At 39.2% G+C, this 26,541-nt stretch overlaps 1 protein-coding gene across 3 annotated transcripts in view; it reads right to left on the reverse strand.

Moving 5' to 3' along the window:
* Positions 1–16,362: 16,362 nt before the first annotated feature.
* The window catches only part of LOC120877857 (sterile alpha motif domain-containing protein 9-like), a 43,203-nt gene continuing 33,024 nt past the window's right edge, over positions 16,363–26,541 (reverse strand). For all 3 annotated transcript variants that reach the window (XM_040260276.1, XM_040260274.1, XM_040260275.1), the window contains one exon: positions 16,363–22,505. In XM_040260276.1, the coding sequence (XP_040116210.1) occupies positions 17,750–22,495 (4,746 nt within the window). In that variant the 5' untranslated portion in view covers positions 22,496–22,505 and the 3' untranslated portion in view covers positions 16,363–17,749. The remainder of the gene's footprint in view (positions 22,506–26,541) is intronic.

The raw sequence follows: 26,541 nt of genomic DNA on the forward strand, positions 1-26,541 counted from the left end.
TGCTGCTACTGCTAAGTCGCTTCAGACATGTACGACTCTGTGCGACCCCACAGACGGCAGCCCACCAGGCTCCCTGTTCCTGAGATTCTCCAGGCAAGAACACTGGAGTGGGTTGCCACTTCCTTCTCCAATGCATGAAAGTGAAAAGCGAAAGTGAAGTCGCTTAGTCGTGCCCAGCTCTTAGCAACCCCATGGACTGCAGCCCACCAGGCTCCTCCGCCCATGGGATTTTCCAGGCCTAGTTCCCCTCAATGGTAACATTTAGAGGAGCTACACTATGAAATCACCAGCAGGATACTGACATTGATACAGACACAATACAGACAATTCCATCCCTACAAGGATCACTTGTATTGCCCTTTTATAGCCGTACCCATCTTTCTCCCAGACTTTCTTCTCCAGACTCCTGGCAACCAATAATCTGTTCTCCATTTCTATAATTTTGTTATTTCAAGATTGTGATATGAATGGAATCACTTAGTATGTAAACTTGTGAGACTGGAGTTTTTTACTCAGCCAATTCCAAGTTGTTGGGTGTATCAGTAGTTTATTTCATTTTATTGCAAAGTAATATGTCATAGCATGGGCATTCTATAGTGTGTTTGGCTATTTACCTTAAAGGACACTTGAGTTGTTTCTGGTTTGGGGATGTTATGAGTAAAGGTATTTAAAACATTATTGTGTAAGACTTTGTGTAAACATATCTTTTCATTTCTCTGGGATAAATGCCCAGGGGTGCAACTGCTGGATCATAAGCTATCAGTTAGATTTTTAAGAAAATGCCAAACCATCTTCCAGAGCAGCTATATCATATTTTATATCCCATCTACAATGCATATGTTTCTCAGCTTCCTTCCAAAATTTAGTGTTGGCCCTACTCTTTTAAGTTAGCCATTCTGATAAGCATATACTGATAATACATTGTAGTTTTAGTCTGTGTTTCCTTAATGGCTAACAATGTTGGGCAGAGCATCTTTTCATGTTCTCATTTGCCATCTATATATCCTCTTGGATGAAACATCTCAATGTTTTTCATGTCACTTGCCTGTTTCTTTTTTTCTTGATCTTGCCGGTCTGGAGACCACATTTTAAATTCTTCCCTCACCCCCTTTCTTTTTCCTTTTTTTAAAAAAACAATTTATCTATTTATTTTTGGTTGTGCTGGGTCTTCTTTGCTGCTCTCAGGCTTTCTCTAGTTGTGGTGAGAGGGGACTTTTCTCCCATGCAGTAAGCAGGTTTCCCATTGTAGTGACCTCTCCTCACTGCAGAGGATAGTCTCTAGGTACAGGAGCTTCATGAGTTGCAGTTTGCAGGCTCAGTGGCTGTGGTTTATGGGCCCTAGAGCACGCCAGCTTCAACCTTGCCCATTTCTGATGGAGTTGAGTGACTTTAACAGTTGCAATCTTTGGGTTCTTTATACATTCAGAATAATAGGCTTTTGTCAAATATGTGGTTGCAAATATTTTATTCCATTCTATATATGTCTTTTGATCCCCGTGATAGGATCTTTGACAGAGCAAAAGTTTTTGTTTTTGATCAAGTCCACTTTATTAACTTTTCTTCTGTGGTGCTTTTGGTGGCAAGTCTTAAGAATTCTTTGCCTAGCCCCGGACACCAAATACTTTCTTCCATGTTTTTTCCTAAAAGTTTTATAATTTTATAAAATTGTAAAAACATAATTAAATCTAAACCTGTGATCCATTTTGAGTTAATTTTTGCATTAAATGTGAGGTTTAAGTTCATTTTTAAACCTGTGGATGATTAATTGCTTTAGCACCATTTGTTGAAAAGGCTATTATTCCTCCATTGAATTAATGTTACAACTTTGTAAAAAATCAGTTGAGCATATTTATATGAGGCTATTTATAAGCTTTCTATTCTGTCCCATTGATCTATGTATCTGTTTCTCTGTCATATAGCCTTGACCATTTTATGATTTGAAATCAGGTAAGTCAACTTCTCCCATCTAATTCCTTTAAAAGATTGCTTTAGCTATTCTTTTTTTTGCCTTTCTATATAAATTTTATAATAATTTTGTCTATACAAAGAATTTTATTGAAATTTCAATAGGAATTTCACTAAAAATGTATCAATTTGGGGAGAATGGATATGTTGAGTCTTCTAATCCTTTAACTGGTATGTCTCTCCATTTAATCTTTGATTGCTTTCATTGCATGCTGTAGTTTCCAATATAACAGTTATGCACATGTTTTGTTAGACTTAAATTGAACTATTTCCATTTTTTGAGTGATTATAAATAGTATTGATATTTTATATTAGTGTCCATGTGTTTATTGCTCATATATCGAAAGAAAATTTATTTTTGTATGTTCATTTTGTCTACTGTGACCTTGCTGAATTCCCTTATTAATTCTAGGTTGTTGTTATTATTTTTTTTTTTTTTGTAGATTCCTTAGGATTTTTTATGTAGAAAATCACATAAGTTTCAGTTTTTATTTCTTCCTTTCTGATCTATATCTTTTAATTTCCTTTCTTGCTTTATTGCATTAGCTTGAACTTCCAGTACAATGTTGAATAAAAGTGATAAGAGCAGATATCTTAGCCTTGTTCTCATTCTTGGGGTAAACAACATTTAGTTTTTTACCATTAAGTATGATTTAATTGCATGGTTTTTTGTAGATGTTCTTTATTATGTTAAGGAAGCCTCCCTCTATTCCTAGTTTTCTATGAGATTTTTTTTTTAATCACAAATGAATGTTGAATATTTTCACATGATTTCTCTCTACAAGTTGACTTGTTGTTTAATTTTCTATTTTAGCCTGTTACTATGGTAGTTGATTACTTTTTGAACATTGAATCACCCTTGTATTTTGGTATAAACTCCACTTGCCATGGTATATAATCCTTTCATATGTGAATTCTGTTTGCTTATATTTGTTAAGGATCTTTTGTGTTTATGTTCATGAGGGATATTGGTTTTTGCTTTTTTTTTTTTAGGTGAGGCACTCTGGTTTTTGCATGAGGGTAATTCTAAATTTATAAAATCAATTAGTAGTGGTTCTTCTATTTTCTGGAAGAGATTGTATAGAAGTGATATTAATACTGCTTTTCTTGTTTTGGCAGAGTTCTCCAGTAAACCCATATGAGCCTGGAGACTTCATTTTTGGGAATTTAAAAATTATATATTCAATTTCCTTAAAGCTTATAAGGTTATTCGGGCTTCCCTGGTGGCTCAGCTGATATAAAGAATCCACCTGTAATGTGGGAGACCTGGGTTTGATCCCTAGTTTGGGAAGATCCCCTGGAGAAGGGAATGGCTACCCACACCATTATTCTGGCCAGGACTGAGCTACTTTCACTTATAAGGTTATTCAAATGATCTGTTTCACACTGGATAAGATATAGTAGTTTATGCTTTTCTGAGAATTGGTCAACTTCATCTAAGTTGTAAAATTTATGTGTGTAGGGATGTTCATGTGTGTGTTAAAGTTGCTCAGTCGTGTCCGACTCTTTGTGACTCCATGGACTATATAGAGTCCATGAAATTCTCCAGGCCAGAATACTGGAGTGGGTAAAATCCTGAAAGATGATGCTGTCAAAGTGCTGCACTCAATATGCCAGCAAATTTGGAAAACTCAGCAGTGGCCACAGGACTGGAAAAGGTCCGTTTGCATTCCAATCCCAAAGAAAGGCAATGCCAAAGAATGCTCAAACTACCACACCATTGCACTCATCTCACTTGCTAGTAAAGTAATGCTCAAAATTCTCCAAGCCAGGCTTCAGTAATACGTGAACCGTGAACTTCCTGATGTTCAAGCTGGTTTTAGAAAAGGCAGAGGGACCAGAGATCAAATTGCCAACATCCACTGGATCATGGAAAAAGCAAGAGAGTTCCAGAAAAACATCTATTTCTGCTTTATTGACTATGCCAAAGCCTTTGACTGTGTGGATCACAATAAACTGTGGAAAATTCTGAGAGAGATGGGAATACCAGACCATCTGACCTGCCTCTTGAGAAATCTGTGTGCAGGTCAGGAAGCAACAGTTAGAACTGGACATGGAACAACAGACTGGTTCCAAATAGGAAAAGGAGTACGTCAAGGCTATGTATTGTCATCCTGCTTATTTAACTTATATGCAGAGTACATCATGAGAAATGCTGGACTGGAAGAAGCACAAGCTGGAATCAAAATTGCCGGGAGAAATATCAATCACCTCAGACATGCAGATGACACCACCCTTATGGCAGAAAGTGAAGAGGAACTAAAAAGCCTCTTGATGAAAGTGAAAGAGGAGCAAGAAAAAGTTGGCTTAAAGCTCAACATTCAGAAAATGAAGATCATGGCATCCGGTCCCATCACTTCACGGGAAATAGATGGGGAAACAGTGGAAACAGTGTCAGACTTTATTTTTGTGGGCTCCAAAGTCAATGCAGATGGTGACTGCGGCCATGAAATTAAAAGATGCTTACTTCTTGGAAGAAAAGTTATGATCAACCTAGATAGCATATTCAAAAGCAGAGACATTACTTGCAGACTAAGGTCCATCTAGTCAAGGCTATGGTTTTTCCAGTGGTCATGTACGGATGTGAGAGTTGGACTGTGAAGAAGGCTGAGCACCAAAGAATTGATGCTTTTGAACTGTGGTGTTGGAGAAGACTCTTGAGAGTCCCTTGGACTGCAAGGAGATCCAACCAGTCCATTCTGAAGGAGATCAGCCCTGGGATTTCTTTGGAAGGAATGATGCTAAAGCTGAAGCTCCAGTACTTTGGCCACCTCATGTGAGGAGTTGACTCATTGGAAAAGACTTTGATGCTGGGAGGGATTGGGGGCAGGAGAAGAAGCGGACGACAGAGGATGAGATGGCTAGATGGCATCACGGACTCGATGGACGTGAATCTGAGTGAACTCCGGGAGTTAGTGATGGACTTGGCGTGCTGCGGTTCATGGGGTCGCAAAGACTCGGACACGACTGAGCGACTGAACTGAACTGAACCTCCCCCTTCTCCAGGGGAGTCTTCCCAACCCAGAGATCGAACCCAGGTCTCCCACATAGTATTCCTTCTTCCTAATGTTTTTGGAGTCTGTAATGATACCCCTGTTTCTTGATATTAGCAATTCTTTTTTTTTTTCCTTTGTCAGTCTTACTAGAGGTTTGTCAATTTTCTTTTCTAATTACCAGCTTTTTAAAAGTTGATTTAAAAAAAATATTTGTTGTTCTGAGTTCAATTTCACTGAATTCTTCTCTCATCATTGACTCTAGTATATGTTTGTGTGTTTTTCTTTGGATTTATTCAGGTGAGCTTTGCTTGGCTTTTTGAATCTGTAGATCGCGGGGTCCAGCCGCAGTGGATCCAGGGAATTCGAAGGGTGGACGGAGTCGGCGAGGAAAGACTTATTTATTTATTAATATAAGATTAGACTAGGAAGAAATAGTGTAGTAAAATTAAGTGGAGAGAAAAGGCTGATTAATTTGGGTTACGTGGAAAACCAATAAAGCTCCAGACAAGGAGCTTGCACCGTCTACATTAGGCCGCCGGCGCCCGTTTGAATATTGGAGAGTGCCCCGCCTTGGGCTCTCTCTCTTACGGATCTTAGAAGCCGGGACAAGTAAGTAGACACAGTGAGCCTCCACGTTCCAAGGGATCAGCCTGAAAAGGAGAGGGAGGGAGCAAGAGAAAGAATCGACACGGGGGAGGCCAGGCTTGTGCAAAAGCCCCCTCCAACTTTATTATTTAAAAGGTGTTTATACACCCTAAATTTTACATAATGGAAGATACAGAGTCACGCAGGGGCAGCAGTCCTGACCCTTTCTGTATATCTTTTTTGTATACAAAAGGTCTCAGGTGATTTACATTATCTTCTGGCCAGGAGGCTTGCTAACACTTTTTTGGCTCTCTTTCTTAATGAATGTTAATCTCGTTTCCCCTGAAGTGTTTTTCTTTAATCTGCATCTCCTTAAAGTATTAAAGTTACATCTCTATAGAACAAAGGTGCAGTGGGTTATAACAAAGAAGGTACTTAACTCAAAGATCTAATGTTGCTAATAACAGGCCTACTACTTGTTTTTCTATATACCAACTATATCTAAAAATAAAGGATATGGAAATTTGGCAGCAAGTATTGGCTCAACAAATGAAACTTTTAATCAATCCTATTCTAATGACTTTGACTCCTTGGAAGCCCCTACATTCCTAGGATGTTTTAAGCTTCCTGTGCCTCCTGCGGTGAGGAGACCTCAAACAATCACATGCGCAGCTATACGAGTCCTGCAGGCAGGCTAGAAAGCCATCAGAGGGATTTTTGGATTGAAATACTCTTTCAAATGCAGAAGACTAAAGCCCTGAATTGACTTTTTCCAGAGAATGTCAGAAGAGTGGAAAAACAGGCAGATTCTTATTTTTTGGGGTGTGGATGCTCAGGAAATTCCAGGGGGAAAACCTGAGGTCTGATTAGCCTTGCCATCAGAGTTCTGCCGCATGACCTTGTCACGGGTGGAATTCCTCACGCTGGCTCCCGGCATGTAGATTTATATATTTTGCCAAATTTGGAAAGTTTGCAGCCATTATTTCTTCCAATAATTTTTTCAATCTCACCTTTTTTCTCCACTCCTATGATTATTATTAAATAAAATACAGATTTTTTTTAATGGACCCATGGTTCTTGAATCTCTGCATTTTTCTCAGATTGGTGATTTCTTTTACTCTATCTTCAAGTTTAGTAATTCTTTCCTCTGTTCCCTGAATTCTGTTGAGTCAGTCGTTTGTGTTGTCTATTTTAACTATTGTGTTTTTAGTTCTAAAATTTCCATATAGTTCTTCTTATGTCTTCTTTTTTTTTGTTTTATTTATTTGCTGAAACTCTTTTTTCATTTGTTTCAAGTACCTTCACATTTCTTCAGTCAAGGATTTTTACTATAACTGTTTTAAAGTCTTTGTTAGAGAGTTCAAATCTCTCTGTCATCTTGGTATTGTCATCAATCAATTGTATTGTTTCATTCTTTTTGAGGTCTTTTCTTTAATTCTTGGTATGATGTGTGACTTTTTTTTATTGAAACCTGGACATTTGGGGTATTCTATTATGAGGTTCCAAATCTTATGTAAAGTTTCTGTTTTAATTGACTTTGGTGTGATATCACTCCATCAGGGAAAATGAGAGTGCACTTTGCTTGTCCCTCCCAGGTGGGGATGAAAAAATACAGCTTCCCCACTTGATTTCCATTGACACCTCAGGGGGCCTGACTGCTGAATAAGGATGAGAGTTCTGGTTTCCCATTCCGTGCTGATAACACCCTGCATCACGATGTTTCTTTTGATAGCTAGGTTCCTAGTTAGTTTACCTTCCATTGTCTACCTTTAAAAGCCATCTTTTGTATGTCTTTGTAGTTAGTGAAAAGAATAGGGAAAAGTGTGTCTAATCCATCTTCATAAAAGCTGAAATCTATTTTTAGCTTTATCTGTAATTATGTCTCTTCTTTAATTATTTTATGATCAATCATGCCATAAGTCTGCCTATTTTGTTAGGTTTTACAAAGAGCCAGTTTTTGGTCTATCCAGCTCTTCTGTTTTCTTCTTTTCTGTATCATTAATTTCTGCTTTTATCTTTATTGTAATATAGCTTAAAATTTTCTTTGAGATATTCTATTTTTTAATTTCATAAGTTTACACCCAGCTGATTAATTTTCATTATGTTTTATTATCTGGAATCAGTAATTAAGGCTATATGTTCCTCTCCATGTAATACCTTTGCCTCATCTCACAAGTTTTAAAATGTAATGTTTTAATTTTTATTCAGTTACAATTGCTTTAAAATTTCCTTTTTTATTTTATTGTTAGCTTATACATCAAGGCTCCATATTGTCACCCTGCTTATTTAACTTATATGCAGAGTACATCATGAGAAATGCTGGACTGGAAGAAGCACAAGCTGGAATCAAGATTGCTGGGAGAAATATCAATCACCTCAGATATGCAGATGACACCACCCTTATGGCAGAAAGTGAAGAGAAACTAAAAAGCCTCTTGATGAAAGTGAAAGTGGAGAGTGAAAAAGTTGGCTTAAAGCTCAACATTCAGAAAACAAAGATCATGGCATCCGGTCCCATCACTTCATGGGAAATAGATGGGGAAACAGTGGAAACAGTGTCAGACTTTATTTTGGGGGGCTCCAAAATCACTGCAGATGGTGACTGCAGCCATGAAATTAAAAGATGCTTACTCCTTGGAAGAAAAGTTATGACCAACCTAGATAGCATATTCAAAAGCAGAGACATTACTTTGCCGACTAAGGTCCGTCTAGTCAAGGCTACGGTTTTTCCTGTGATAATGTATGGATGTGAGTTGGACTGTGAAGAAGTCTGAGCACCGAAGAATTGATGCTTTTGAACTGGTGTTGGAGAAGACTCTTGAGAGTCCTTTGGACTGCAAGGAGATCCAACCAGTCCATTCTGAAGGAGATCAACCCTGGGATTTCTTTGGAAGGAATGATGCTAAAGCTGAAGCTCCAGTACTTTGGCCACCTCATGCAAAGAGTTGACTCATTGGAAAAGACTCTGATGCTGGAACGGACTGGGGGCAGGAGGAGAAGGGGACAACAGAGGATGAGATGGCTGGATGGCATCACTGACTCGATGGACGTGAGTCTGAGTGAACTCTGGGAGTTAGTGATGGACAGGGAGGTGCCGGGAGCCAGTGTGAGGAACTCCACCCATAGCAAAGTCATGAGGAAGGAGGCTTCAGCATATGCAAAGGCGGATTGAGCCTCACGAAACCCCCTGTTCCCGAGCATCTACCCCCAAAACCAGAGTCTACCTACTTTACTGTTTCATGCTCTCACCTATGCCTCTGACTTTACGGGGGGCTGACCCCCATTACCCCTCTCGGAGAAGGAGTTAACTTACCGCTCCAAGTCAATAAAAATTCCTGGGTGTGACAAGAGTGTTTCAACTTACGAACTCCTCTGAAGGTTATTTAGCCTGCCTGTACAGGTTCTCCAGCCACGTGTGTTTGTTTACAGCCTCCCAACCATGAGAGGCACGAGATACTTTAGACTTACTAAAGGCAGATTCTTTTGGGAAATTAGACATTATTAGTATAGTGGGTTGGTTAGGAATTATATTGGTGAAGGGTTTTTCATTTGTTGTGCCAATAATTGCTGCTAATTCCCTGCCCTGGGTGTGACAAGGGTGTCTCAGGTCAAACCTCTCTGTTGACAGACTAGCTTGTGTGACAACCTCTCAACCATAAACAGCACAGAGAGTTTGGAGTATTTTGAAAGTCTTAATTAGCATAGGGCTTTTCTCATTGTTGAGTCAATGATTGCTGCCAGGCCTCTGTATCCTTAGGCACCTGGGAATTTATTAATGTATTTGGAATATAGAAAAGGGAATATAGTAGTTTTTGATGTTGGCAATACTAGACTTTTTGAGTTAATGAATTTTCTCTTTTGTTATAGATCACTGTACTTTGTTATAAATCACTGTGTCCTTGCTATGTAAAAATGTAACTTTATCACTATCTTAAGACTAAATAGATCTTAAGGGGAACATTGGTGAAGGGTTTTCATTTGTTTGGCTGATGTTTGCTGCTAAATCTCCATATTTCCTGCCCTTATAATGAATATAACTAGCATATAGGAAAAATAAGAATTAACCTTTAAGATTAATCATGTTAACCTTAGGTTAAATAAATTCCTTTCTTAGTTGTAACCCACTACACCCTCACCCTATAGGAATGCAACTTTATCTGGTATCTTCAGAGGGTGGTGCCTGGTTTAAGAAAAAACACCCTTGGAAAAAATAAGTTTTTTGGTTATCAGAAAGAAAGGATCATAAAATGTCAGCAGGCCTCATGGCCAGAAGATGATGTAAAACCCCTTATACCTTTATGTATACTTTTATGTGAAGCACCTGATTTTGATAAAGGTCAGGACTGCTGACCCCCACATGACTTTAAAATTTCCGTTTGTCTCTATGTGTACCTAAATAATAAAGAAATCGGATCAGTTTCTGGAAAGACTGATTCCCCCGTGTTGTTTCTTTCTTGCTCCCCGTTTTTCTGGCTGAATTTCCATCTGGAGCGTGGGTGCTCGCCATGTCTACTTACTTGCCCCAGCTTTTAAGTTCCACGCAAGAAGGAACCCAAGGAGGGGCACCTTCCGATATTCAAGTGGCGCCGGTGGCCCAACGTAGATGGTGCAAATTCCTTGTCTTGGAATTTTATTGGTATCCCATGTAAACCAAGTTATTCAGCCTCTTTTTCTCCACTAATATTTCCTACTACACTCTCCGTTTCTAATCTCTCTATATATCTTTAATTAAGCAATTAATTCCTAGGACGCCGATTCCATCTCCCCTTTGAATTACCCTGGATCCACTGGGGCTGGACCCCGGCAGGGAGGCCTGGCGTACTGCGATTCATGGGGTCGCAAAGAGTTGGACACGACTGAGTGACTGAACTGACTGAACTATACGTTTTCTGGTTTGTTTTTAAATTTCCAAATATGTAGGGGTGTTTCTATTTAGTTATTTTTGTGATCCACTTCAGACTTCCTTGCATCCCAGTCCAAGAATATGCATCTCTTATGCTTATTGTTTGAAGTTGATAAGACCTCTTCTCTAGACAATAAATACCACTGACTTAAGCAACAGAAGCCCTAATTGCAATTTCACTGACACTTGTGGCATCTTCCCCAGAGAAGATTAGAATGCTCCCAGGCACATGATAGGAAGGCGTTGTTTTAGAAAATGCCTTATGGTCCAGCCTGATCAGAAATGGACGGCAGGATAGTCAGTAGCTTTGCCTGAAGACTGCATACATTCTTGGTCCCTCTGTTGCGATATTAATGCATATATCTGGACATCCTGCTGAACATCCCTGGGATCTCTTACATTGATGACATCATGCTAATCAAGTCAAATGAGCAGGCCAGCACACTAGAACACTTGGTAAGAAACAAGCGTCCTAGGGGATGGGCGATAAACACCCTGAAGACTTGGGGACTGGTCACATCGGTGTCTGAGTCTGTTTTCAGGAGAACATGAACTGCAACAGATTTTCTCATTAATTCTGAAGATCCTGAACTCTTGATGTCATATTTAATGAGACTAAAAGAACATGCTACCTTTTCATTTGTCATTTTCTTATTGCTGATTTTGTGTTTGGAGCCAGTGAAATCCTAAAGCCCCACTTCAGACTGCAGAATATAATACTGCATGAAACACACTAAACGAATGAGCAGCCCATTTCTGTGAAATGGCTCCTTTTCCTTGTTTTATATGATCCCTGTTACCCTATATCTGGCTTCCCTGGTAGCTCAGTTGGTAAAGAATCCGCCTGCAATGCAGGAGATCCTGGTTCGATTCCTGGGTCAGGAAGGTCTGCTGGAGAAGGGAACAGCTACCCACGCCAGTATTCTGGTCTGAAGAATTCCATGGATTGTATCGTCCATGGGGTCGCAAAGAGTTGGACTGACTGAGCAGCTTTCACCTTCACCCTATGTCTAGCCATTACCATGGACCAGTGAATCTGAACCATGTGCAGATCAAGTTCTTCTGTTTATTTGTCGTTTTGGTTGCACTGGGTCTTTGTTGCTTTGCACAGGCTTTTTCTAGTTGCAGCAAGTGGGAGCTACCTTCATTGCGGTATGCGGGCTTCTCATTGTGGTGGCTTCTCTTACTGTGGGACACAGGCTCTACGCATACAGCTTCAGTAGTTGTAGCAAATTGCAGCTTGTCGGATCTAGAGCATGGGCTCAGTTGTGGTGCATGGGTTAGTCACTCCGTGGCATGTGGGATCTTCCTGCACCAGTGATCGAACCTGTGTCCCCTGCACCAGCAGGTGGATTCTTATCCACTGCACCACCAGGGAAGTTCTCAACTTCTTTCATATCTAATAAACTAAGCTATAATGTCTTTTTGTTCCTGTATCATGATTTTAAATTAATGCTAAATTATCCTTAAACACTTAGCTCACTTGGAGCTTTCGATAGAGATATTTATAGAGACATCTTTTTGTGTAGACATTCAGAAATCAGATTGTCTTAGTTTACCAAATTGTAATCCATTTTTCTCTAGGACTTGGAGTTGGTGATGGACAGGGAGGCCTGGCATGCTGCGATTCATGGGGTCACAAAGAGTCGGACACAACTGAGTGAATGAACTGAACTGAACTGAACTGGAACTACTTTAATTTTGTTTTATTTGAGCTTGGTGTTTGTGATAGCCATGAAAATGCACTTTAAAGATCTCTAACTGTAGGGAGCTTAATTGACCAAGCGCCTTTTCTGTTGGACTCTGAAATTCATTCTTGCATTTGCATCAAGGCAAATTGCATGGACCTCTCACAGCCAGTGACTGATCAAAGCAAGGATACTAAGGCTGGTTTTGGACGATCAGAGACTCCTGATGGCTAATTTTTTGTTTAAGGATGGTGACAGTCAGTTCTCCAGAGCAATAGAACCAATAGGATGTGTATATATGTATGTGTATATATATATATATATATATATATATATATAGAGAGAGAGAGAGAGAGAGAGAGAGAGAGAAAGGTGGGGTCGGCGGGCTTCCCAGGGCTTCAGTGGTAAAGAATCTGCCTGCCAAGCAGGAGATGTGAGTTCAGTCCCTGGGTCGGGAAGGTCCCCTGGAGGAGGACATGGCAATCCATTCCAGTATTCTTGCCTGGATAATGCCATGGACAGAGGAGCCTGGTGGGCTATAGTCCATGAGGTCACAAAGAGTAGGACATGACTTAGTGACTAAATAACAACAACAATACAGAGAGAGATGTATACACACACACAAAATCCACACTCACACATAGTGTGTATGTGTGTGTGCTGTGCGTATGTTTTGTAGCTGAAGTTTGGAGGCACTCTCTCTAGAACTTCTTCCTTGGAAGACTTCAGTCCTTTTTCTTTTATGGCCTTCAACTGATTGGATGAGGCTCATCCATATTATGGAGGATAAACTGCTTCACTCACAATCTATGATTTAAATGCTAATATTATCTTAAAAATATCTTCACTACAACATCTAGATGGCTGTTTGATATAACATGTGGGTGACCAAATATCTGGGTACTGTGGCCTAGCCAAGTGACATAAAGTAAATCACTAAAATACAGGCTTTACCTATATTTTCAACAAATAGGATGAGATGATGATAGCATTTAAACAAAGGGTAAATTTCTGGACTTCAAACTGAACAATTTTCTCCTTCCACTAATCAAAGAAAATACAATTTTTAATTTTTACTTACTTTAAATGTATTCAGTAGAGATATAGGACTCTCAGGCTACAAAGCCTGCCCTAGAATTAGAAACTGGTCTACAATGTTATGATGATGATGTACATACATATTTAAGTTTTAAAAGTACAGAAAGGAACAGAGAATAATAGTACACATGCTTTAATTGGCATGGACTTCCTGACAGTAGAAAAAGAGAAGGTGAAAAATCTATAAACATTTCAGTGCATAGGAGCTCTTTTTTTATTTTCCAAGTTTCCTACAGAAACACCTCTGGAGGAGCAAGAATGTAAAAACAAGTAAGGAAATAAAGTACAAATTTTTAAGAGAAATAACTTAGTCCATTTAAAAAGTGATCTTCCCCTTGATGTTACTGAGATTTCTTTGCTAATCTACATTCCAAATAACCAGAAGCAGAATCCCATTGAGTTTCCAAAGCTCATTGTTCCAGCTGCCATTTGTTTGAGAGAGTTGATTAATATTTCTTTCTGAATACTAATTTGGGAAACTTCTTTCTTTTTCTGGTGGGGAAGCTGTACCAGGTGGCTTGTGGGATACTAGTTCCTGGACCAGGGATTGAAACCAGGCCTGGGCAGTGAAAGCACTGAGTCTCAGACACTGAACCACAGGGAATTCCTGGGAAACATGTGTTACAATGACCTGATCAGCGATTTTCAAGTTAAAAAAATATATCTGATGCCTTCTCGGTCTAGGTTGACTCTGTCTGAATTGGGAAATAGAATAGGCAATTTGGAAACACCTTTCAGGAGATTCTGTTCAACCGAAACTGCTGGCTTATGGAATAGTAAATTATTAATATTTAAATCTTATATTCCATATTTCTGTTTTTCAAGCCCAAATTCTATGGACCTAAGGAAAATATAAACCTAAATAGGTAAAGAGAATGATAGATCAATGTACTTGTCAAATTTGTCCAGCATAATTCAACTATTTTTTTAATTTGCAAAAAAGAAAAACGGACACACATTTATTACTCTGCTGTTCCTTGGCTAAGAGGCCTGGGTGCTGATGCTGATTATAATTATTATTATTAGTTTGAGCAAAATAAGAAAGTGATCATGATCTTCTTGAGTTATAATGAAGGTCAATAATGAAGGTTGCTCAGTCGTGTCTGACTCTTTGTGACCCCATGGACTGTAGCCTACCAGGATCCTCCGTCCATGGGATTTTCCGGGCAAGAATACTGAAATGGGTTGTCATTTCCCTCTCCAAGAGATCTTCCCGACCCAGGGATTGAACCAGGTCTCCCACATTGTAGACAAATGCTTTACCATCTGAGCCACCAGGGAAGTCTCTCTTGAGTTATACGATCATCTAAATTCCAAAGCACTCACAACATTGAGCAAACAGAGCCTGTACTTGCATACTAGGAAAAGGAAACATATTGCTGCTGGAAGCCACAGGCCAGGTCAAAAATAAATGTTTTATATCACATGGTAAAATAAAAGAGGGATTCTACCCCAAGACCACCTTGATAAAGACCCATAGTTACTGCAGCTGCAAGGGTGAGTCCAGTCAAGGCAGCTCAGAATAAACAGCAGCCTAAAAAGCAAATGTGTTAGCACATTATTTCAAACCCCACCCCACCTCATAGCCATCTGCTTTCCAGAGATAGTCTAGAATTTCTTGAAAGGGAGAGATACACTTGCAGGGCTGCCGGCCCCCCTCACCCAGAGATCCCAAAAAAGGAGAGGCAGCAGCATGGGCCAGACTGGGACTCTGGCTTTCTTAGGATGAACAAGTAAGGCATACAGACAGAGTCCCCCAAAAAAACATAATTAGATTTATCTGTGAAAAACGGATTTTGTGAGATAAAATTATTCTTACATTTTAACTTTGGCCCTAAAATGACAGAACTCAGACACCAAAGTTAGATGATACACCAAGATATGTATTTTCAAGGTAAATGTCCAAGAACCAATTAGACAACTGACCTACAGTAAATATTAAAAGAGTTGATAGCATGGAGCATGGGTTGGCAACCTTTTCCTGTAAAGAGCCAGATGGCTGTGCAAATATTTTAGGTGTGTGGGCTATATGGTCTTGGTTGCAACTATTCAACTCTGTTGCAACACAAAAGCAGCCAAAGCCAGTATTTCAACAAGTGAGTGTGGCTGTATTCCAATAAAACTTTATTTAAAAGTAAAAGACAGGCTGGATTCGACCCACAAGTTATAGTTTGTCCACTGCTGGCATTGAGGAAGAGAGGGTTTATGAAGAGGTTCTTTTGGTGACAATTCTCCCAAGCACCATGAGAATCTCATCCTGAGCCTGGGAGGTGGGGAGGAGGCTTCAAGGGGACCATGTGAAGTGCTTGATGTATCCTCTTGACTATTAGGCATGTTGTTCTCAAGACTGGACATTAGATGCACTCTGTACCAATGGTAGAACAAACATCCATAAGTGCTTCTCACATACCTGACTAAGCTGCTCTGAGTTCAAAAGGATCACCTGGGAAGGTAAGAGGATTCCAACCGAGACTATTTCTCTTAGAGCAGAACAAAACTTGGAACGGTATGGGAAGTGGCCCCAGAGAAATTATTGTGACTTGACCTTCTCAACTCTAAATTGAAACTGTATTTGAACAGAGGACTATTTTGTGCCAAGAGTGAGCAGATAAGTTATGAAGCTGAAATTTCATGCAGGAGCAAAGGAAAAACCCCCTCCAGTGAAAAAAATTGAATGGGATTGTTGAGGCAAAACAAACAGCATTTCTTGTTTGTTTTACAAATATTTTATAACAGAACACTTCGAAAGCACAGTCCAAAGAGAAGAGCAGAGTCTGATGACCTCTCATGGCTTCATAATACAGCACTTGTTAACTCTGGTTCAATCTTGTTGCAGCTATAATGCCCATCTACTCTCTTTTATCCATCTCCATATCCCATACACAGAATTACTTAGAAATATATCCAATGTCTGTATTTCCTTTAAATTGGAAGTAAGATCCAGAGGTTTGATTTGATTCGGGTTCATTTATTTGGTGAGACTGTCTCAGGGTTACAGTGTGCACTCCTATAGCACTTCCAGGACAGTAATGTCTGCTTCTCTCTCAGCAGTGTTAATATTGATCAGGATTTAAGACAGTTTGACTCGTCTATTATAGTTCTTTATCAGCTTTAAAAAAAAAAAAACAATCAGTTTTAGCAACCATTGATGATTTCGCAGATCCATAATTCTATTAGGGAAAATGACATTTTGATTACCTCTCATTGGTTGTGCATTGGTTATATGTATACTTGGTAGAACAATGGGAGACCCTGGATTGGGGACTCATTAGTCTTTTCACAAGAGTCCTTTTTATTCCTTAGCTTTGGAATTTTGCTGTATTTTTGTTTGTTTGGAAGCCTATGAGCTTCTTAGCTATAGAAACAAAATTCACTTTGCTCAGTTGTCACCTACTTCATGAAAAGGAAGCCTACTTCTCCAATCTACTTTGGTAAGATCTGCATACTTCTATGGGTATAACCTTCAGAGAACTGGTCCTCTGCTTTGAAAGATCCTTCGGTGCTAAGTACAGAGTACCTTCCCAGTCTGCCCGGTAAGATTAAACGTTGTTGCTGAGAGGTTTTCACCTTTTTTGTGAAATGGTTTTGCAGATATTGTAATGTCTTGGTACAATAACCATTGTCTTTTGATTCTGAAAAATTTTCACATTTAAGAAGAAAGTAGACAATCTTCCTCAGTCCAGGCCTTGGTTGGTTAATTGAGGGAATGGTGGGTTTCTGCAGCTGAATGATGACATTCACTGCTTCCCATCCCTTCCATGTTGTTGTTTACTCTTTAAGTCGTGTCCTACTCTTCTGCGGCCCCATGGGATGTAGCCTGCCATGTTCCTCTGTCCATGGGATTTCCCAGGCAAGAATATTGGAGTCCATTGCCATTTCTTTCTCCAGGGGATCTTCCTGACCCAGGGATTGAATGCGTGTCTCTTGTGTCCCTTGCTTGGCAGGCAGATTCTTTACCACTGAGCCACCTGGGAAACCCAATTCCATCCGGCTCCTTCTTATTCTGCCCTCAGTGGTGCTGTCCAAACCAAGGAAGATATTTGATAGTTTTCACATCTCTCATTCCTTGCTTTTTCATCACAGTCTATGTGGGACTTACAACATGCTTATGAGGAAATACAAATACTGTATGCACAGGGCCAAAAAACTAGAGTCTGTATCTATAAATTTGCCAACTTAAAGTCTGGTGGGAGAAGGAGAGGGTAGAGGACAAATTGAGAGTAGCAACGACATATGTACACTATCATGTATGAAACAGGAAACTAGTGGGAAACTGCTGTATAACAGAGGGAGTCCAGTTTGGTGCTCTGTGAGGACCAAATGGGTAAAATGTGTCGGGGGCGGGGAAGAGGGAGACGGAAAAGGGAAGGGGTAATTATGACTGATTCCCAGAAGAGGCCACCACAACACTGAAAAACAATTATCCTTCAATAAAAAAAAAATAAGTATACATCTTGGATCTAAAAAATTAAGTGGTATTTTGTCCATATTCTTGGAGCGAGAAGGCCAAACTCTTAAATAATCTCAATGTCGTAAGCAAGTGGGCCTCCAATGGAAAATCCCAGGTAAAAAGATACTTTTTCTATGCTTCTGCCGCTTCTGAGTTGACCCAGAAAAGCAGGTGTGATGGGTATTGTGATTTTTTCATTGATTCCATATTCTATGTATAAACAATTATTTCCAGCTCGTCCCTTTAACCGAAGCAAAAGCTCTTGGACTTTTTTCTCCTTCCATACATCTCCACTCTGCCACAAGGAATTAATATCAGCTGTCTTTTCAAAACATTGATCAATTTTTCCTTTGTGAACAAGTCTGTTCATATTGTTACCTTTCCCAAGAAAGAAATAGGCGATTGGTTGCTTTGTACGATACATATGCTTATATTGTCCCCGAAAAGAATTTTCCAGTGACCGAGCATACTTTTCCATTAGTCTAGAATCTTGATCTAGTTGTTGGTTTTCTGGCCAGAATAAGAGGGAAGCTAGGAAATAAGGTTCTGGATACTGATATGACATTCCTACTTGTTGTAAGACTTCTCGAAGCTGATCTTTCAGTTTTTTAATTGGCTTCACTATTTTGGAGGTCGGTTTAATACAGTAGAGAATGATGTTGGCCAGAATGAAATTTTGCTTTTCCTTTGGTGGGATTCTGACAGTGCATTGTTCAAAGAGAAAAGTATATTTTTTCATTATATCTTCCATGGTGTGTATAGCATCTTCTTGAGCTTTGATAAGATATTCCAAGAGTCCAGAAAACTTGTCTGCTTTTAAAACTTCCAGGTTTCTCCTATACAGTTCTACCTGAAGTGGCACACTAAGCTTTGGACAAAAATCTTTGTACTGTAATTCCTCTGAGGGGCCAAATATATCTGCATACCTCTTAAAATACCCAGCCACCTTTCTCCGAGTTTTGGCCTCTTCATTTTGCTTAATATTGTTCCTAGGTTTTAGAAGGACAAAGTATTCATCAAAAAAATCAAAGGATTTTTTCAAAGAAAATTTCAACTTGGTTAGGTAAGAAATAAAGTTCTTGAGGACTAATTTAAATTCATTGTTTGGATCTCCAGGAATATCTGTACTTCCTGATATAAAATTGATCATATCTCTTTTAGACAGTTCATTTTTATTGTCAAAAAAAGGAATGAACTGGAGAATCTGGATTGTGTAGAGCCCAACTTCTATCTCCCCTTGATAGCCAGCTATATTGTAAATATCATACCGCCTTTTTGACTTCTGATAAACCCTTCCCTTAACTTCATACTCTTTATCTTCACTTTGCTGTTGAGATTCCTTGAATGCATTTGAGGCATGTACTGCTAAATCCAAAAGACCAGATAGCTCATCAACAGAAATGCTCCTGTTTCTTTCATTATCTTCTACCCACCATCTTATTTTACTTTTGAAGACTTGGCCCAGTGTATCTGAGATATAAGAATTGTCAGGTTCTATCTTTTTTGCTTGCTTTGCCCAATGTAGAGCACTGTGAAAGTCCTTCTCTTTAATGTAGAAGTGTCTTGCCAAGGCTTGGCAAATGAATGCATTTGGGTTGAACCGACTAATACCTTCAAGTAATACCTTTTGAACTGCCACATTCCCTTCTTCTTTATGTAATGCTTCAATGAACGGGGAAAACCAAGTTCCTGTTTCACCTTCGTTTTCATTGCGCTGTCTCGTGAGCAGCAGTGTTTGCACATCTTCTAAAAATTTGCTTCTTCCTATTCCAGTATCGTAGAACAAATTTTCTGTTAGCATGTTCAGCATAATTTGACTCTTATCCAAGTCATAGCTTATCTTCAATTCTTCCAGTGAACGAATGGCAATCAAAGGGTGAATAATGCGTACTCCACAGTAGTTCCCACATTCTACCACCTCTGTTTTTATTAGAATTGTAGAGTAGGTGCCCATTTTGTCTTCAAATTTTTCTGTTCCCCAGAAAGCTTTCTTGTTTGTGATTCCTAGGAACTTTTCACACTGTGATAGTGAAATGGTGGTATCTGGCACATATGAGTTAAGAAGGGCCAGAAAGGAAAAAAGCTTTGCTTCCTTGGTGGAAATATTTTGTTCTTTCAGGATATTCCTGACCACATCTTCTATGTACTTTTTATTAAAGTTGGTTTTCATAATCATGAAGGAATAAAAATCTTGAAAGTTTTTATGTTGGTCTTCGATTTCTTTCAATTTAAGCTCAAAAGCTCTCTGTTCCTTGGGAGACAATTGTTGTATTAGGGCAATACTGTCTGAGATCTTTGCACTTTTTTCAGGATTCTGTGATCTCCTGCAATTTAGGATGATCACTAGAGGTTTCTCATATCGAATATACCTATTAGCTATAGCTGTTTGAATAGAAGCTTGCAGAAGATAGACATTATCTTGTTCTTCAAAATCATCAACAAGCAGTAATATAGGTAAGTATTCCTGATTATTTGTTGTCCCATAAGTTATTAAATTAGTCACTTGTTCTCCAATTTCAGAAAAATCCACTGTCTTGTTTTTCAGCACAGCACATCTGAATTTCTTCCTTAGTTCCCAGAGAATATGCATAGCCAACGTAGTCCCACCACAGCCTGGATGATGATACAGATGAATAATTTTGACACATATCGGCTTAGAAGAATCTGCCCCTCTTTGAATCATTTCTTCAAGTTTTTCATATTTATCCCTTTTCACAAAAGGGGAAGAATAGTTTTCAGAAGAGAAGTAGAAATTCCACCATGTTACTTTGCCTCCTCGATAAAAATCTTCCTCTTTCAATGCTTTGAATTCAAGTAATTTTTTTTGGTCCTTCTCTAAGATTGTATCTTCACATTCATTTTCACAGAGAATTTCCAGAGCAGTCATGATATCTTCTTCTTTTTTCAGAAGGACAGTAGATGAACCAATAGATGGTAAAAATCTCTTGGAAGACTGAGTCACAGATTTTAGCTTAAGAATAGTTCCATTTATCTCTTCAAGACTTAAAGAAGAAATACATTGGTTTGATAATTCATCTTGCTGTGTTGTTAATCTTGCTTCAAGTAGATCTTTCCATCCCTGACATATGCGTGAATCTACACAAATACACAATATATTTTCCATTCCTTTGAGATCTTGGTAGAAAGCACAGAAGGTCTCAATGAGGGGGTCTCTTGGGTCATCAACGGAGGAGAGTAATAGAAATACCACCAAAAACTTCCCTCTTGGCATTATGTCTTCTTGGGTAAGAAATGAAATCAGCTTCCTGACTTCAGACGCTTTTTCTCTTTGCCAGGAACTTGCATCTAAGGGTTTATACTCTTCACTGTCAAGATCTAACCGGCCATTGCAGAAAATCCAGCTGAGTTGTTGATAAAGATTCAGATTAGTAATCTTCTCATTTGTGGTTTTCCCCTCCACATACGAACTTGGGAAGTGAAGATTTGCTACTCGGGTTTCTTTGTATGCTTTGACCACACCCTTGCTCACAGATTCAGGATCAAACTCCAACACAGCAAACCATTTAATTTCCTTTAGGAAATCTAAGTGTTTGATTTGTGTAGGATGGCATTTGTTTATTACAAGAATGTACCAGTCGTAGTATGAATTATCTAACAAATCCTGATTTCCTGTCAACAATTTAACAAGCTTTGGCCCCTCGCTCTCTTTTTTATTTGTTTTTACTCGGCATTTCTCTTCTGCTTCTTTCCTAGATTCTGCCAGTTTTTTCAAATCTAATTTAAATGCTTTGAAATCTGCATTACTTTTCATGATGTCCTTAGAACTGGCCCCATCTCGCACAAAGACTGAGAATTTTGGACTTTGTTTCCATATTGTGTTGCTATAATTTTGCATTTTAATCTGGAAATAATCAACTTCACATTCAGAATATTTTGGAACAACATCCACTTCAATAACAAATCTGTCAGATAGAGTACTATTTGGCAGTAAAACTTCTACAAATCTTGGCTCTCGAATGCAGTTCTTTGCTTTTTGGACCTGATGGTCTTCAAAATATTGGTGGATCATCAGATTGAAGTGGTCAATGAGGGCTTCCTTGGTGATGGTGGTAAATTCCACACCAACAATTGTTCCGTGAGGTTTGTCCTTGACTCCAAAATGAATGGTGCCATTGGTACGTGAGTTCATACAAGCAGAAGCAAATCGGAAAGCCTCATTGCTAAATTTCATTTTAGCATCCTCTTCCGTGGCTGTTTCTGTGTTTGTGAAGGCTTTGAATTCATGTATTGGGTCAATGAGATTGAGTGGTCCTGTTTCAGGCTGTAGTTTAAAATTCAATTTGTAACGATATGGATCACTGAATTCATCAAAAGGGTATGCCATGCATGTCGGTTCTGTGGATGGTTGTTTTTTCTTTGTGTCATCTATTTCATCTTCTAAGAACTCATTTTTCAGTGACTTAGAACCTTTAGTAACTGTACTCACTGTAGAGTCATTAACCTTATCTGATTTCTTTTTATTCTTTTGTTTTGAAGTCCCTCCATCTTTCTCCTGTGTTTTAGGAACAGTTGCACTGCCTTTTCCACTCTTGCATGTTTGCAAAGGATCTCCAGAGGATGTTTCCAGCAACTCTTTGAAGAGATGTTCTATTTGGATAGCTGGTCCAAATTTTATGCCCATAGCAACAAGGTGATCTTTAGTTAAGTACTTCAAGTTTGCACCATTCACATCTTGTTCAATCAAAATTATTCTGTGTTTTTGTTCAATTTTATGACTTTCTAACCACTGATTTACATCCTCTTTTGTCCAGTCATCTGTATTTTCTGGTAAGTTAAGTTGTGCTGCCATTCTGATACCTATGTATAGAAAAAGAAAAATTATTTCATATTTTTATAAATAAATTTAAAAAATAATCAGTTAATTTTTCAGTTGACAATATGTGTGTGTCCTAGAAAATTGAAAATGGTGCAAAAGGATATACATGCCCTCTAATGACCCTGTTGAGAGGAAATTACCATTATCAGTTTCCTCTATATCCTTCCAGAGAAATACTACCAAATAGAAATGCGTGAGCACTTTTTTCCATTCAAATGGCAACATACCATGCACAATTCTCTTTGCCATGCCTTATTCATTAACTACATTTTGGGGATACATATAAACCATCCTCACAGAAAACCAGTCAATCTAATCACAGTAGGACCACAGCCTTGGCTAACCCAATGAAACTAAGCCATGCCCTGTGGGGCCACCCAAGACAGGCAGGTCATGGTGGAGAGGTCTGACAGAATGTAGTCCACTGGAGAAGGGAATGGCAAACCACTTCAGTATTCTTGCCTTGAGAACCCCATGAACAGTATGAAAAGGCAAAATGATAGGATACTGAAAGAGGAACTCCTCAGGTCAGTAGGTGCCCAATATACTACTGGAGATCAGTGGAGAAATAACTCCAGAAAGAATGAAGGGATGGAGCCAAAGCAAAAACAATACCGAGTTGTGGATGTGACTGGTGATAGAAGCAAGGTCCGATGCTGTAAAGAGCAATACTGCATAGGAACCTGGAATGTCAGGTCCATGAATCAAGGCCAAAATCACTGCAGATGGTGACTGCAACTATGAAATTAAAAGACACTTACTCCTTGGAAGAAAAGTTATGATCAACCTAGATAGCATATGCAAAAGCAGAGACATTGCTTTGCCAACAAAGGTCCATCTAGTCAAGGCTATGGTTTTTCCAGTGGTCATGTATGGATGTGAGAGTTGGACTGTGAAGAAAGCTGAGTGCTGAAGAATTGATGCTTTTGAACTGTGGTGTTGGAGAAGACTCTTGAGAGTCCCTTGGACTGCAAGGAGATCCAACCAGTCTATTCTAAAGGAGATCAGTATACTGTATTGGTGTTTTTATACAGTATACTAACACATATATATGGAATTTAGAAAGATGGTAATGATGACCCTGTATGCGAGACAGCAAAAGAGACACAGATGTGTAGAGCGGACTTTTGGACTCTGAGGGAGAGGGAGAGGGTGGGATGATTTGGGAAAATGGCATTGAAACATGTATACTATCATGTAAGAAACGAATCGCCAGTCTATGTTCGATGCAGGATACAGGATGCTTGGGGCTGGTGCACGGGGATGATCCAGAGAGATGATATGGGGTGGGAGGTGGGAGGGGGGTTCATGTTTGGGAACTCATGTACACCCGTGGTGGATTCATGTCAATGTATGGTGAAACCAATACAGTATTGTAAAGTAAATTAAAGTAAAAATAAAAATTAAAAAAATAAATAAATAAAGGAGATCAGTCCTGGGTGTTCTTTGGAAGGAATGATGCTAAAGCTGAAACTCCAGTACTTTGGCCACCTCATGAGAAGAGTTGACTCATTGGAAAAGACCCTGATGCTGGAAGGGATTGGGGGCAGGAGGAGAAGGGGATGACAGAGGATGATATGGCTGGACGGCATCACTGACTCGATGGACGTGAATCTGAGTGAACTCCGGGAGTTGGTGATGGACAGGGAGGCCTGGCGTGCTGCGATTCATGGGGTCGCAAAGAGTCGGACATGATTGAGAGACTGAACTGAACTGAACTGATACGTATATATGTATACGTATATATATATATATATATATATATATATATAGAGAGAGAGAGAGAGAGAGAGAGAGAGAAGTTTCATCCTCCTTAATGGTCATTTTCTATAAGGCGTGTTAGCTCTATTATTTATAAATATTCAATTCTGCTGTAGAAAATAAGAGAAACAAAAAAGGCTATATAAAACTAAAGAGAGATGGACATGTAAAATGAGAAGTATTTATGAAGCAAGGTATAGAAGCAAGTAGTTTGTGAAACATGTTATAATAGACATAGATAAAGTAAATAGAGCTGCTGCTGCTGCTGCTAAGTTGTTTCAGTCGTGTCCAACTCTGTGCGACCCCATAGACGGCAGCCCATGTGAGCGTTAAACATAATTAGGAAGAGACTGAAGGGCCAAATAGATATTAAATACTCATGAAGCACTCTTGAAGCACTTTATATGTTTAAAATTTTAATTGGGTCACCTACTGTTGACACCCATTCTGGTCTTTTGTGTCCTGTAATTAAGAAACATAAACAAAATCCTGAGTAGCTTATCAGACTAGTTGATGAGTTAGAGCTGCAGTCAGGCACACATGCCCCTCTGCATCTCTCAGATTGGAGCAAGTGGACGTCACTGACAAAAGGTATCTTGTATTTGTTGATTTCCCTTGGAAAGACCTTAGCTTTCATTCTCAAAACCACACAATCAGTAGAGAATGCTGACACTGCAGAGCGGGAGAGAGAAGATATATGAACTTGTATAACTTAGGTAATAAGACCCTTCTACCCTTCTTATATTGAATCCCAAGTGTGTTACCCATCTCTTCCCCCCTGCTTTTTGTTGTGTATTTAAATAATTTAATAAAGATGTGCCTCAAACACCTTAGACTGATCTACGAGCCATTCAGTTCTGACTTCTGGGATAGCTTGCTGGGTAGTGAATTTAGAGGTTACTATTACATTCATGTAAATTTTCACATAATATTTGGTAATAGCTGATTCCTGGGCAGTATTAAATGGCATTACTATTTGGTATACAAATGGAAAGCTACTATTTGGAAAATCATTGGCAATCTGGGTTACAGAAATATAGCAATGGTTAGGAAAAAAACAATAGACAATAATAGTTAGCTTTAAGTACAACCCCAAATGGCTCAAAAATGTGAGCTTTTAAAAAGCCTCTTGATGAAAGTGAAAGAGGAGAGTGAAAAATTTGGCTTAAAGCTCAACATTCAGAAAATGAAGATCATGGCATCCGGTCCCATCACTTCATGGGAAATAGACGGGGAAACAGTGGAAACAGGGTCAGACTTTATTTTTTTGGGCTCCAAAATCACTGCAGATGGTGACTGCAGCCATGAAATTAAAAGACACTTACTCCTTGGAAGAAAAGTTATGACCAACCTAGATAGCATATTAAAAAGCAGAGACATTACTTTGCCAACTAAGGTCCGTCTAGTCAAGGCTATGATTTTTCCTGTGGTCATGTACGGATGTGAGAGTTGGACTGTGAAGAAGGCTGAGTGCAGAAGAATTGATGCTTTTGAACTGTGGTGCTGGAGAAGACTCTTGAGAGTCCCTTGGACTGCAAGGAGATCCAACCAGTCCATTCTGAAGGAGATCAACCCTGGGATTTCTTTGGAAGGAATGATGCTGAAGCTGAAACTCCAGTACTTTGGCCACCTCATGAGAAAAGTTGACTCATTGGAAAAGACTCTGATGCTGGGAGGGACTGGGGGCAGGAGGAGAAAGGGATGACCAAGGATGAGATGGCTGGATGGCATCACTGACTCGATGGACGTGAGTCTGAGTGAACTCCGGGAGTTGGTGATGGACAGGGAGACCTGGCGTGCTGTGATTCATGGGGTCGCAAAGAGTTGAACACGACTGAGCGACTGAACTGAAGTGAACTGAAATAGTCAGCTTTAAGTACAATCCAAAAATGGCTCCAAAAACGTGAGCCATTTCTATGAAATCAGTATGGGAGAATCAAATCAACAAAGAAGAAAAGCCTGGGGGATAGTGGAAAATAGACTATATAGGTACACTTCCATGAAATAATTAATACACAGGCATATTGCCTACAAGAGGCAGGTAAAAACTCAGATTAGGATTTACTTTCTCTTTCAGACATAAAGCTGCCAGACCAATGGCCCAAGGTTAAAGCTATTATTCTCTGGTTAGTAATTCCTGTATTCATATTAAGTGAATAAAAGATACACCTTATCTTTTGCTATATCAACATAAAAACCGGCAAAGATATGCACAATTGATGGAAATTCTTACAATACTATGACAATCAGAAACCACA

This window comes from Oryx dammah, unplaced genomic scaffold (assembly GCF_014754425.2).
Source record: "Oryx dammah isolate SB20612 unplaced genomic scaffold, SCBI_Odam_1.1 HiC_scaffold_18, whole genome shotgun sequence".
NCBI lineage: Eukaryota > Metazoa > Chordata > Mammalia > Artiodactyla > Bovidae > Oryx > Oryx dammah.